The sequence below is a fragment of the Mus caroli genome, unplaced genomic scaffold, assembly GCF_978045245.1.
Source record: "Mus caroli unplaced genomic scaffold, Mus_caroli_1 scaffold_13, whole genome shotgun sequence".
In the NCBI taxonomy this organism is placed as follows: domain Eukaryota; kingdom Metazoa; phylum Chordata; class Mammalia; order Rodentia; family Muridae; genus Mus; species Mus caroli.
The window spans coordinates 18,499,142-18,514,023 of record NW_028227268.1 but is presented as its reverse complement, the minus strand read 5'-3'; the positions used below and the strand labels follow the sequence as shown (position 1 = coordinate 18,514,023).

Genomic DNA, 14,882 nt, shown 5'->3' with positions numbered 1-14,882 from the left:
TAGAAACAGAAGGTACTCTACCCAATTCTTTTATGAAGCTACAATAACTCTGATACCTAAACCACACAAAGATCTAACAAAGAAAGAGAACTTCAGATCAATTTCCCTTATGAATATGGATGCAAAAATACTCAATAAAATTCTCACAAACTGAATCCAAGAACACATCAAAACAATTGTCCATCATGATCAAGTAGGCTTCATCCCAGGGATGCAGGGATGGTTTAATATATGGAAATTCATCAACGTAATCCATTATATAAACAAACTCAAAGACAAAAACCACATGATCATCTCATTAGATGCTGAGAAAGCATTTGAGAAAATCCAACACCCATTCATGATAAAAGTCTTGGAAAGATCAGGAATTCGAGGCCCATACCTAAACATAGTAAAAGCAATATACATCAAACCAGTAGCCAACATCAAACTAAGTGGAGAGAAACTTGAAGCAATCCAACTAAAATCAGGGACTAGACAAGGCTACCCACTTTCTCCCTACCTATTCAATATAGTACTTGAAGTCCTAGCCAGAGCAATTCGACAACAAAAGGAAGATCAAGGGGATACAAATTGGAAAGGAAGAAGTCAAAATCACTATTTGCAGATGATATGATAGTATATATAAGTGATCCTAAAAATTCCACCAGAGAACTCCTAAACCTGATAAACAGCTTCAGTGCAGTAGCTGGATATAAAATTAACTCAAAACAAATCAGTGGCCTTTCTCTACAAAAAGGATAAAAGGGCTGAGAAAGAAATTAGGGAAACAACACCCTTCACAATAGTCACAAATAATATAAAATACCTTGGTGTGACTCTAACGAAGGAAGTGAAAGATCTGTATGAGAAGACCGTCGAGTCTCTGAAGAAAGAAATCAAAGGAGATCTCAGAAGATGGAAAGATCTCCCATGCTCATGGATTGGCAGGATCAATAGAGTAAAAATGGCTATCTTGCCAAAAGCATTCTTTAGATTCAATGCAATCCCCATCAAAATTCCAACTCAATTTTTCACCAAGTTAGAAAGGGCAATTTGCAAATTCATCTGGAATAACAAAAAAAACTAGGATAGCAAAAACTATTCTCTACAATAAAAGAACCTCTGGTGGAATCACCATGCCTGACCTCAAGCTGTACTACAGTGCAATTGTGATTAAAAAACAAAAACAAAAACAAAAACTGCATGGTACTAGTACAGAGACAGACAGGTGGATCAATGGAATAGAATTGAAAATCCAGAGATGAATCCACACACCTATGGCACTTGATCTTTGACAAGGGAGCTAAAACCATCCAGTGGGAAAAGACGGCATTTTCAACAAATAGTGCTGGCTCAACTGGCGGTTATCATGTAGAAGAATGCGAATTGATTCATTCTTATCTCCTTATACAAAGCTCAAGTCTAAGTGGATCAAAGAACTCCACATAAAACCAGAGAAACTGAAACTTATAGAGGAGAAAGTGGGGAAAAGCCTAGAACATATGGGCACAGGGGAAACATTCCTGAATAGAACAGCAATGGCTTGTGCTGTAAGATCGGAAAGTCAACAAATGGGATCTCATAAAGTCTTGAAGCTTCTGTAAGGCAAAAGACACTGTCAATAAGACAAAAAGACCACCAACAGATTGGGAAAGGATCTTTACCTATCCTAAATCCGATAGGGGACTAATATCCAATATATATAAAGAACTCAAGAAGTAGGAGTCCAGAAAAATCAAATAACCCTATTAAAAATGGGGTACACAGCTAAACAAAGAGTTCTCAACTGAGGAATACCAAATGGCTGAGAAGCACCTGAAAAAATGTTCAACATCCTTAATCATCAGGGAAATGCAAATCAAAACAACCCTGAGATTCCACCTCACACCAGTCAGAATGACTAAGATCAAAAATTCAGGTGACAGCAGATGCTGGTGAGGATTTGGAGAAAGAGGAACACTCCTCCATTGTTGGTGGGACTGCAAGCTGGTACAACCACTCTGGAAATCAGTTTGGTGGTTTCTCAAAAAACTGGACACAGTACTACTGGAAGATCCAGCAATACCTCTCCTGGGCATATACCCAGAAAATGTTTCAACTTGAAATAAGAACACATGCTCTACTATGTTCATAGCAGCCTTATTTATAATAGCCAGAAGCTGGAAAGAACCCAGATGTCCCTCAACAGAAGAATGGATACAGAAAATGTGGTACATTTACACAATGGAGTACTACTCAGCTATTAAAAAGAATGAATTTATGAAATTCCTAGGCAAATGGATGGATCTGGAGGATATCATCCTGAGTGAGGTAATCCAATCACAAAAGAACACACATGATATGCACTCACTGATAAGTGGATATTAGCCCAGAAACCTAGAATACCCAAGATACAATTTGCAAAACACATGAAACTCAAGAAGAAGGAAGACCAAAGTGTGGATACTTCGTTCCTTCTTAGAATGGGGAACAAAATCCCCATAGAAGGCATTATAGAGACAAAGTTCAGAGCTGAGATGGAAGGAAGGACCATCCAGAGACTGCCCCACCCGGGGATCCATCCTATAAACAACCACCAAACCCAGACACTATTGCATATACCAGCAAGATTTTGCTGACAGGACCCTGATATAGCTGTCTCTTGTGAGGATATGCCAGTGCCTGGCAAATACAGAAGTGGATGTTCACAGTCATCTATTGGATGGAACACAGGGGCCCCAGTGAAGGAGCTAGAGAAAGTACCCAAGGAGCTAAAGGGGCCTGCAACCCTATAGAAGGAATAACAATATGAACCAACCAGCACCCCCCAGAGCTTGTGTCTCCAGTTGAATATTTAGCAGAGTTTGGCCTAGTAGGCCATCTATGGGAGGAGAGGCCCTTGGTCTTGCAAAGATTATATGCCTCAGTACAGGGGAATGCCAGGGCCAGGAAGTGGGAGTGGGTGGGTTGAGGAGCAGAGCAGGACAGGGGGAGGGGAGGGTATAGGGTAAATGAAGAAAATATCTAATAAAAATAAATAAATAAAAAAGAATAGTAATACTGTGGGGCTGGAGAGATAGTTCAGTAGTTAAGAATACAGGCTGCTTCTCTAATCCCTAGCAACTACATGGTGGCTCATAACCATCTGTAATGGGACCCAATTTCCAATTTCCTCTTCTGGTGTGTATATGGAGACAGATCACTCATATGCAAAAAATAAATTAACTGAAAAAAGAATAGTAAGACTGCAAGAGTCTGGGAGAAAGTAAAAAATGAGATATGATGATGTTTGAGTATTTATTATGTGCCAAACACCATTCTATGAACTTTCAACATATTATCTGTTCTTTTAAAAACAAACTCAATTTATTTTTCTTGTATAAAAACCCTTATGTGGTAGCCATAGCTGGAGCCTGAGTCCTCTAAACAGAAACTCTGGTGTGGGTTTTCACAAGACAATCAGAAATTCCTGAAAAGGAGACTTGGTGAACACAGTCTCTTTCCAGAGGTCAGGGGTCAGGTAGCTGTAGGCCTTAGAGATGGTATCAAAGGTGGCCTTGGCAAAGTTGCCCAGGGTGGCAGTGCAGCCTCTGGCTGAAGTGTAGCAGTCATCTATACCGGCCATCCTTGGTAGTTTCTTGGGTACAGGAGCAGAGACAATGACAGTGCCTCTGGGGGCAGGAAAGAGACGCACCAGCACAGAGCCACAACAGCCTGTCACCTTGCATGGAACAGTGTGGGCCTTGCCAATCTTGTTCGCCCAGCAGCCTCTCCGCACAGGGACGATGGAAAGCTTGGCCAAGATGATGGCAAGCTTGGACGGCAGTGGCGACCTCCTTGGAGCACTTAACACCAAGACCAACATGACCACTGTAGTCCCCAACAGTGAGGAAAGCCTTAAACCTGGTGCGCTGGCCAGCCCGAGTCTGCTTCTGCACTGGAATGATTTTCAGAACCTCATCCTTTAGGGATGCACCCAGGAAAAAGTCAATGATCTCAGACTCCTTAATGGGCATGGAGAACAGGCTGATCTCTTCCAAGGACTTCATCTTCATGTCCTTAAGCAGGCGCCCCGGCTTGAAGATGGGGATCCACTTCTTGTCTTCTGCTTTACCTCCACGAGCCCCTCGGCCTCCACCACGCCACGGCCTCCACGACCCCTAAGATTGCTGCTGGATCCTCTGTGGAAGCTGCTGGAGGCCTCCTAATCCTGGGCCCGTGGGTCCAACCCCCCCCTCCTGCTGCACCAGTGTCATCTGTCATTTGGTGTTTTCCCGAAGAAGAAGCAGCTCAACATGTTATCTTATTTGTGTCAATACTTTACCTAGTACCAGAAACATAACAGACACCTCAGAAACATCATAGACACCTCATAATCAAAAACCGGCTTCAGACAGAGGACAAATTATCAGGATTAGAGGAGAAGACGCCTTGCTATACCAGCAGGAAAATAGGATGCAACAGGAAAAGGTGTCACAAATGTTGGATGTGACCCTCTCAAAACTGCAGGATGACTACAAACTCAACATCCCACTAAACCATCCAAAGGACTGACTGAAGTTGCTCTACTCATCTTCAGTGTCTGTGCCATCTGAATGTGAGAGGCAGATGCCAGGATCCTGTCCAGACCAAAGGGAGGACCATTTCCTGAAAAGAGCGAACTTTTGCAGATGGATAGCTTCCTACAGGAAACCAATACCAGGGGAGCAGGGGAAACACTGGCTGTTTCCAAAACAGGCTGGCAGCTCCGTTAGCCTCAGTGTGGCTACACTCAGTGTTGATAATACTCTGTAGGTAAGTTCTACAGGAACTAAAAGCTTTAGATAGGGTACAGCTTAGATCTTTCACTTTCTTTTAGCTCATATTTGTTTTCAGCATAATGCTTGCATGCATTAGAGAAGCCAGCATGTGAATAATATGAAGCTGTTCTGCTTTGTGGAGTTCTTCAGTTTGTAAAATCGTGGAATTTTATTGTTAGAAGCAATTAATTGACTAAAAGAATTTTTAAAATCCACCAGTCTGGGTCTCTGTGGATAAAAAGAAGCACTTTAATTCAGGGGGTGAGTATACACTTACCATGTAGATTATAAACCAACTATTAGATCTTTGAAATATTTTTATACAAAACGGGTAAGAATCCTGCTATCAATAAAGCAATGGTACATAACTAATGAGCTTTTGGTGTGTCTTTGACCTGAATTTCAGACTCAAGAGCATCTGCCCCTCTTAGGTTAGGTACCACTAACATGTAGCATCAGTGTTTGTCAGTAACATGGAGGCTGTATTCCAGTAAGTACCAGGAACCAGAGGTGACTATGGATCTTGAGGAGCCTGACCCTTAACTAATTTTGGAAATTAAATATTCGATTAATAATTATGCAGAGTTTATTAATATAGAAGCTGCTAGAGCCCCAGTCAGGACTTTGACACATTCTGTGCAATGAGAAGCCTTTGAGGTTAGGCTCCATTCAGTTCTGGACAAACCCACCTTGGTTGAGACCTTTGTACAAAGTTTGTAATGCAGGGAAAATAGAACTTCACTTAAAAACACTCCAGGAATCATGTAGTAGGTGTCACAGAATTCCTCTTCTCTCCCTTGGCAACTTGCCTTTGGAAAAGATGCAAGAAGCTTGTGTCCCACCAGAGTCCATACCTGCTGCCAGAACCTCTGAGGCCATGCAGGATGCCAGAACCCCACAACTCTGGTGGAAGGCCTCTGCTCCAACAAAGGCTACCTGGGTATCAGAAGTCCAGCCACCAACTTGGGCAAAAACCCTCTATTCAACTATAGGCCACCCTGGCCAAAAGACCAGAGAGGAAACAGAAACCAAGGAACAAAACACCCATTCAACAAAGACAAACACAGAAATCAGCGCCTAGATCTATAATCACCCTAAATCCAGATGCCTAGACACCAGTGTAAGAACACAACCACAGCAAAAGCAATATGCCACCACCAGAACCCAGTTATCCTACTACAGCAAGCCCTGGATATTCCAGCACGGCTGAAGCACAAGAAAATGACCTTAAGCTGAACTTTATGAAGGTGAGCGAGTCCTTAAAAAGAAAATTAATAAATCCCTTAAAGAAATCAAGGAAAAGAAACAAAAATAGGAGGAAATGAGTAATAACCCTTAAAGAAAACCAGATAAGTTGAGGATACACAAGAACACAGCCCACAGAATCAACTAAGCAGAGACTGAAATGACAGTCACAGATCCTGTGTGGATCTGAGCTAGTCCTCTGCATACATATGGTTGTGGAGCTTGGTGTCCTTGTGGGACTCTTAATAGTGGGAGTGGGGGTGGGGAGGATCTCTGACTCTTTTGCCTACTTACAACTGCTGTAAAAACTGCATTCCATGCCATGCTTGAAATGTTCCAAAGCTCAGTTCAGTGAGTAAATTGCACCCAAGGTTCCTAAAATAATTTTTAAAAATTAAAAAGACATGAGCCAAAAGAAAAAAATTCTTCAAAACAGTAATAATTATCCTAATATGCATATGATGAGACATAACCCTTCCCAGAAACAGTTTCAATGCTTTCTCAATTCACTAAGGAAATCTCACTGTGGATAATATTGGCTTATGATTTATACTTCATATTTACATATGCAATGTACTAATGTAGTTGTAAATGACAACTAAGTCCCCTTTTTTTCCCCAATGATCTTACTTCTCTAGGACAGGGTTTCACAACCTCAGTACCACTGAATTTTTGGGCTGGAGCCCTGTTTTGCCTTATAGGTTTGTCCTATATATACTGGAGAGTGTTTAGAATAGCTGTGGTGTCTGCCATTTGCAAACCCACAGTTCCCAAATATCACCTGGATGCACAGGCACACCGACTAAGAACCCGCGCTATAGTGTAAGACAAGTCTCACTCAGTTTAACCAAAGACAAAAAAATATGTGGGTTGGTGAGATAGCTCAATGAGTAAAAAGGCTGGCCACCAGGCCTGAGTTTAAGCCCCAGGACTCATATGGTAGAAGGCTATAAAACATAAACACATCTGCATGGGTGTACACAGACGTAAGCACACACACATAATGATTTTCTGTGTAATTTTAGTTACTTTCTATTAGCTACAAAATGTTTCATCTACATACTATAGTGGATTTCATCATGACAGGTCACATTATATATGGTATATGTGTTTGTAAGGATGCATATTTTACTTATCCTTCCTACCATTATCCACTGTCCCTTCCCCTTCTCCCCCTTCCCCCTCAGTCTCACTTTTTCTTTCATGTCACACACACACCACTCACTTAAATCTAGATTTCAACTTATAGAAAATGCTGTCTTTCTCTCTCCCATCATCCTCTCTTGTTCTACATACTTCTAGACTTCTTTCTTGCTCTACACAGTCTATCTTCTACACTCATGAGACATATGTGTGTATTTACATGTAAGTCTAAGGATTGTGGATTTAGCTCATTGAGCGCTTGCTTAGCAAGTACAAGTCCCTGGGTTTGGTCCCCAGCACTGAAAAAAAAATAGACATAAGTCTGCCTTCTCCATATGAGAGAAAACATGTGTTATTTGTACTGAGTGTGGCTTATTTCCTACTAGCAAAATTTTAATCATGCATCAGAATAAGCAGCATGGGGGTTATAAAATTCCAAATATGAATGAGTTATATTTGTAACTTACATATACTTCAAAAAAGGTAATGGTTCAAATGTCCCTCTTTCAATATAGCGTATTTTATTGCAGGATAAATCCCTAGGAAAAGCAAAAGGGAAATATTGCTTTGGTTAGCGATTAGATATCTCATTAGCATGAATAAACAACAGAATTTAGACTTGATACTGCTATTGTTTTTGTTTAAACTCTAAACCTTTGGCTTTATAATTGAACTTTCTTGAGCCCCAAAACCTACACTAAGTATCCCAGCCTTTATGCCCCTCATATATAAATAGAAAGCTATAAACCCTGGTAAGTTTCAGAGGCTGTCTTTCCTGAGAGAATTATTAAGTGACTTGTTTTTGAAACAGGTTCTTTCTACGTAGAATATAGTCCTCCCACCTCAGTCTCCTGAATACTAAATTTACAAGCACAAATCTGGCACCTGGGAGCTTAAGATGGAAATTCTCAGCCCTACCCCAGACTTACTGAATTGGTATCTGGGGGGGGGGTGCTGTCAGCACGAAGTTCTAACAGGTTCTCTAGGTGAAACTGAGGGCTGTCTTAGTGCATGAGTTACAGAGCCATGATCCCATCATGGCTCCTTGGCTTGGCACTCAGACCTAAAGAAGGCCTGGTTCCGAACTACCTTCCCTTTTATCCTCTGCAGATGCTCAACAGGGCACCCCTCTCACTCTTTGATGTGTACCATTTTCTCCACTCTTGTTTTTAGTGTTTAGCACATTCTCCCCAAGAGACCTGCCTGATGATTCCCAGGGACTGTTCAAGGTCTTACTCAAATTGCACTGGTGCTGGAACACCTTCCATGAACCAAACCCAAGTCTTTTCTCTTCTTCTGTTCTCTAGACACAATGTATACCTCAGTGACCTATAAAAACTGAATGTATATATGTGTGGAGGTAGGAGGACAGTTTCCAGAAATCAGTTCCAGTCTTCTACCTTGTTGAAGCAGGGTCTCTTGTTTTTGCCATACTGCTTACTGTAGGATAGCTGACTGACTGAAGATGCATGCCGCTGCGTCTGGCTTTTCTCTAGTGTGGGTTCTAAGGACTAAATGAGTGGGTCACTGGGCTTTCCTGGCTTGTGCTCTTAGGCACGGAGCCCACGCCTCAGACCTCATTACTTTAAAACTATTTCACTTTTATTTTTGTGTATGTATGTTTTTGATCCCCTGGAGCTACAAGTTCAGGAGGTTGTGAGCCCCCTGAGGTTGATGCTGGGAATCGAACTCTGCTGAGCCATCTCTCCAGCCCCACCATGCTTTTCAAATTATTTTTGCATCTCTTCTTCTAATTAAAAACTCCTTGAGAGCATGGAGTCCAACTTATCTACATTGCCCACCAAGTTTGAGACTAACACAGGTATTTGAGCAAACTCAAATATTTATAAAATAAACACATAGTTGGTGAGTTTAAAAAAACGTGGCTTATTTGGAAGAAATTCAGTTTATGACTTCATGGCTGAATCTTCTATGTCTCAGAGCATTAAGATTCATGCTCATGTGCTGTTTCTCTCACAGTATGTGAGCTCTGAGAGGGAAGGAGCCTTGTCTTATGCCTCTCTGTGCCTCCAATAACAGATGCAGTATTTGGCATGTTCTATTTAACACATTTTTAAAATTGAAGGACATTTAAATAAATGAATAATAATATTAACATGAAATGATTGTTTATAAACTAAAATAATAAGGACTACTCCACTAAGTTCATTTTATTTTCTCTAAGCATTTGTACAGCTTGGTAGTTTAGTCACAAAAGCCCCTGCCCCACAAAATACCAATACAAAGTAAGACTAATCATGGTCATGCTCTGAGTGTCTATGGAAGGAAAGTGGTTTTGTTTTTAAGACAAGTCTCACTATGCAGCCCTGGTTGGTCTTAAACTCAGAGAGATCTTCCTGCTTCTGCCTCCAGAATGCTGGGATTAAAGACGTATATCACCACACCCAGAAGACAGAAGATTTTTCACACCATATAAGACTCTGCATATGTGCCAGGCAGTGGTGGCGCACACCTATAATCCTAGCACTTGGGAGGCAGAAGCAGGCGAATTTCTGAGTTCAAGGCCAGCCTAGTCTACAGAGTTCCAGGACAGCCAGGATGACACACAGAGAAACCCTGTCTCGAAAAAAAACAACAAACAAAAAACAACAACAACAAAACTCTGTATGCGCACTTCCCTAATGCTCTCTTGTTGCTGATAGCTCTGGGGCTATTTGTAATTTGATGCTAACTCCATTCTCCCAGGAATGAATCAGCACTTTCCTGTAAACCTTCTCCCACCTTAATTTGTTTAAAAAAAAAAAAAAAAAAAAGGCTAGAGCCGGTTATTGGGCAAAAAAAGGGAAGGTGGAGCTGAAAGTTAGGAGAGAGGAGGGGTTGGAGAGACAGAGGAGAGGAGGTAGAAGGGAAGCAGGGAAGCGGAGCAGAAGCACATGGCTTGGAGAAACCGCAAGTTATAAGGGGTCTCACCGATGGGGAAGATGGTAGTGTAGTGGTAGCTCCGCCCAATCTAGGTACACGGCTTGTATTCATATCAATTGAGTTGTGTTTTCATTGCCAGGGCATATTTGGGTTGGAGAATTATCGCAACACTCTCTAAGTGAAAATACACCCCATTCACTTAAAAAAAAAATGTCACTTTGTTTTTCTTTTGTGCTCAGTAATGATTAAAGATTTGTGCTGTTCTGAACCCATGGGTACAGGTTAGAAACCTAGCTCTGGCACTGAACAACATAGAATATTCTTAACTCTAAACAAGTAGAATTACTGTTGCGAGTATTTTTTCCTTGACAACATTGTTGAGATTTTTTTAAAACTTTTTTATACAGTCTCTGCACACTATATAGCCCTGGCTGGCCTGGAACTCACTATGGACCAGACTGGCCTCAGCCAAACTCAAGAGACTTGCCTGCCTCTACCTCTCCAGTGCTATGATTGAAGTCATATGCCAGTACCCCTGCCTTTTAGTGTTTAAATCAGTGAATGACAGAGGTATTTCTGGGATGTTTGCTTCAAGTAAACTTTTGTATGTACATATTAACCACTATTTCAGTATCTATTTTGACATGGGCATAAAACTTATTACACTGAAAACTGTAATACCAGTCTGTTCTCCTAATAACTTCATCGTGTAAATAATATTTATATAATCTACTATTTAGCTACTATATTTCATTGTCAATTTCATTCAGGTCATATGAAGCTTGATATGATGGCACATGCATGCAATCCTAACATTTAGGAAGCTGCAGTAGGAGGACTGCTGCAAATTCTCAAAAAAAAAAAAAAAAAGCATAAGGTATCTACTATCGTGGTTAGTAGAGGTCTTGCCTACCATGCACAAAAACCTTGGATTTGATCCCCAGAATTATAAAAACTATGTGACAATGGATCCCTGTAATCCCAGAACTTTGGAAATGTGAGGTAAGAGATGCAAGAATTTATCAGGCTATTGGCTATTTAGAGTTCAAGGCAAGTCTGGGCTACATGAGACTGTATCTCAAAGGGGTAAAATATTGTCAAAACATTCGGGGTTAATGACCTTCAAATTCAAGTTATGTAGTTGGCTAATTTCTTCTCTTTGATACAACTATTCAAAGTTAACATTAATTTCTTAAATCCTACTATGCTGTCTTAAACCTCTTTGTAAAGGCTAAATTAGTAAACATGTTAGGTTTCTAAGCCCACACACAGACCCAGAAACAATGGAGCCAGCTGTCAGGAACCAAAAACCTCTGAGATGAAGGGCCAAAATGAATCTTGCCTCCTTAAGTTGTTATCAGGCACCCTGCCACATCAGCTTACACAAGTCCCATAAGAGTGTCAAAGCACTCCCAACTCATGGGCTACAGTAAATGGGAACATGGACCAGACTTGATGGAGGTACGGCAAGATCCAAATAGAAGCATACGCCTTAGAAAACAAGGGTCATGTGAGTCTCAGTAATGGCTCAGATCTTCCTAACATCTTCCTTCTATAAATGGAGTTCTTCTGCTTGAAGCTTGTCTATGATTTAGGAAATTTAAAATGCATAAAAGGCATTTTAATGTTAGAGATAGGCTGACACCCCCACAGACAGACATAACTGCAGATTTTCTTTGATCATGTTTTTAGAGCCAGGCTCTTGCCTAGCAGCCCTGGAGCAGGTATGAAAGCCACTATGTAGACCATGCAGCTCTCCAACTTGCGGCAATCCTCCCACTTTCCACCTCCTCAGGGCTGGGATTATAGGCAAGCACTGCCAAACTACTCAATAATTGCACGTTTTATTGTTTGAAGAGATGTTAGTATCTAATCCATCCACAGACAACTCATTACTTACAAATAGATATGCTCAATTAACTTACAAAACCTGGAGGGATAGCAGGCCTTCGAATGACTCCTTATGTAATTCAGTCAGACGATTTTCGCTGAGAATTCTGGAAAATTAAAAGGTTACCTGGATCAAAAACCATCAAACAGACGGAGAACATTGGTGGTGAAATGGGATGAAGAGATACACTCGGTCATGTGCTATTGCCTAGAGTGTAAGTTGGCACTACTTATTTTTAGGGCTGTTAAAATTTCATGTGTAAAAATGTTTCTATCCTAAAGGCTCTATTTCTAGATATCTGGTCTATAGAAACACTTGTCCAAGGTATCCAGAGCATTTATTACAGCCAGACATGTAACAGAAAAGCCAGATAGTCTCTAAACACAAGCAGGATAATATTAAATTCTCACAGATGTGTCCACACTATGAAATATTAAACAGAACTGGAAATGAATAGTATAAGCCTCTACACATGTGAAAGAAAAATTTAAATATCATGAAGTGAAAACAATAAGTTACCAGATGTTATCATTTATGTAAAAGTGATAAGGAAGGCTGAGACACTCTTATTTTCTATATGCAAATGTGTCTGATAGATATATATACCAATTTAGAGTAGTGGTTACCTCAGAGCTGAGGAATTATGGCACAAGGAAGGTTTCAATATCCCACTTACTTAACTACTAACCACTAAAAATGACATCATAGACTATTCCTGTACTGCAAAACAAATCTGCCTCTTATGAAACCCCACAACATTGAAATTAAAATTTTTGCCTGCACTAGTGAGGTTCCAACTCATGGTCTCATGCACTAGGCAAGTGTACTAACACTGAACCGCACCCCAGACCTCATGCAACTTACCAGGAAAGTGCAATCAATATTTAGTGGGATTAGAACACCCTTATCTCTACCCTAAACCTTCCATGTTGAGCTATCAGAAATTTACTGGGATGCACAGAGGAAATGTCTTTCCTCAGACATATTCACCTCAAAATCTGGACCAAAAAAGGCCTTAGTGCACTATTTTGCATAGTATTTGGAGAGAATATATCTATGCACACACACACACTACTCACAATTTCTCAGTCCAACGGTATACCTTCCATACATTTTTGTCAATGTAAGAAATATCATTTCCTTTGAAATTTCTGTGGAGAAACAGTTGATATAATTGAATACATAGGAAAAGAATAAACAGAACCAGTAAAAATCATAACACCTTCATGGAAGTGCTCGATGCAGAATGAGGGACGCCACCAACTTTATGACTCCCGAATCTATCAGTCTCCAAGGGAGCACAGTTAAGAACGCATGACTACTGGTGAGATACTTCCTCAAAAGGTCAACTGCTAATCTGACCCACCTTTTGGTTAAAAAGGAGAGTTAATTACTAAGTATTTTTACTGTGTCTAAATGAATTCCTTCTTTAAGCCCATAAAAATATATGTGATTTAAAATTTAATATGGTCATTAAAATAGGCAAATTTTTAATCACTATTCGCTACTAAGAAACCATATTAGTAATACCAAAACTTTGCTTAAGAGCTGTCTGTTGAAGCCTGTGTAGGTGTTAGAAAGATGATAAAATTAGAACTAGTGAAAGAAATGTACTGGTGTGGAAATAGTTCTCAGACGTGCCACATAAGGAAAAGGCACAAAATCACTGTGAAAGGAGTTTTAGCTCATCTGTGAAAAACACAAATGAAAGTGCATTTTGCACCACAAAATGCAAGTGGGATTTATGTTATGGATGGTAGGGCACAGAAGAAGAGTGACAAGGTCTATGGAGTGAAGTGTATAAATTATCTTATAAACATTGTATGTTTTGTTTCCATTTTGCATGTGTGCATGCAGAAGCCCAAGTTTGATGTTAATGGTTATCCTCACTCACTCTTCTACTTTACCGAGACAGGGTCTCTCAATCAAACCTAGAGTCTTGCCGATATAGTAGATGTGTCAGCCAGATTGTTCCGGTAGTATCTAGCTTTCAAGCTGTAAATACAGGTAGACTGTCAACACTAACCTATCATTTACATGAGATTCTGAGGATCTGAACTGTAGTCCCCATACTTGCAATTTGGACATGTTAGCAACTGAGTGATCTACCCAGGTGTCCCACGCCCCCCACCCCATTCCCAGCCCTAATAATGGGATCGAGGGCATTGTGTGTGCTAGTCAAGCAATCTACCACTGAGCTATATTCCTAGCCCCTTTGTCATCCTGAGAAAGGATCTTACAAGTACAGTCTAGGCTGGCCTTGAGCTTGTGATTCTCATTTTTCCCTAGTGCTAAGATTATAGGTACATGTCACCACAAAGGCTTCCATGACATTTCAAAACTGAGAATCTATACATGAGTGCCACATGCTTAAAAGAAGCTATTAAATTTAGTTATGTTCAGTTTCTTTGTCCTTTGACTCACTGAGTATTTACCCTCCGTATGTTCTTACTCCAGTGAAGACTTTCTTGCTCAGTTTGAAAATATTGTTTTTTATGTTAGAGAAGAAAAAAAAATCTTTTCACTTGATAGTGAACATCTCCTCTCACCTAAGCTAATTTTATGTTCACCAATAAAGGAAATGCCTACAACTGAACTCAAACCCCACCCCCATGCTGCTCTCATTCCTGACTGCTGAGTCCATCTGTTAAACTGTCTTCCTCATCTTCATCAAGGACAAACTGTGGGTTCATTTTTTTTTGAAATGAGCTCTCACCTATAAGCCCTGACTGGTGTGGAACTCGCTCTGTATACCAGACTGACCTTGAACTCACAGAGATCTACCACCTCTGCCTCCTGAGTGCTGGGACTAAAGGCAGCATCAGTTCTCAACTCTTTAGTCAGTCACTAAATCCTATCCTCTCCTACTCTGTGCAGATTCAGGGTTTTCTTCCCACTACCAAATGGCCACAGTGGCTCAGTTCTCCCTCACTTTATTCCTAAATTTTGCTAGATCCTTC

At 40.6% G+C, this 14,882-nt stretch overlaps 1 protein-coding gene across 1 annotated transcript in view; it reads right to left on the bottom strand.

The window, feature by feature from the left end:
- Positions 1-14,882, bottom strand: part of LOC110304566 (uncharacterized) — an 87,134-nt gene that overhangs the window by 62,571 nt on the left and 9,681 nt on the right. Inside the window, exons 2-5 of the mRNA XM_085829511.1 lie at positions 13,002-13,073; positions 11,957-12,028; positions 7,616-7,687; positions 6,300-6,380 (exon numbers count right to left, since the gene is read on the bottom strand). Coding sequence (XP_085685637.1) covers positions 6,300-6,380; positions 7,616-7,687; positions 11,957-12,028; positions 13,002-13,073 — 297 coding nt within the window. The remainder of the gene's footprint in view (positions 1-6,299; positions 6,381-7,615; positions 7,688-11,956; positions 12,029-13,001; positions 13,074-14,882) is intronic.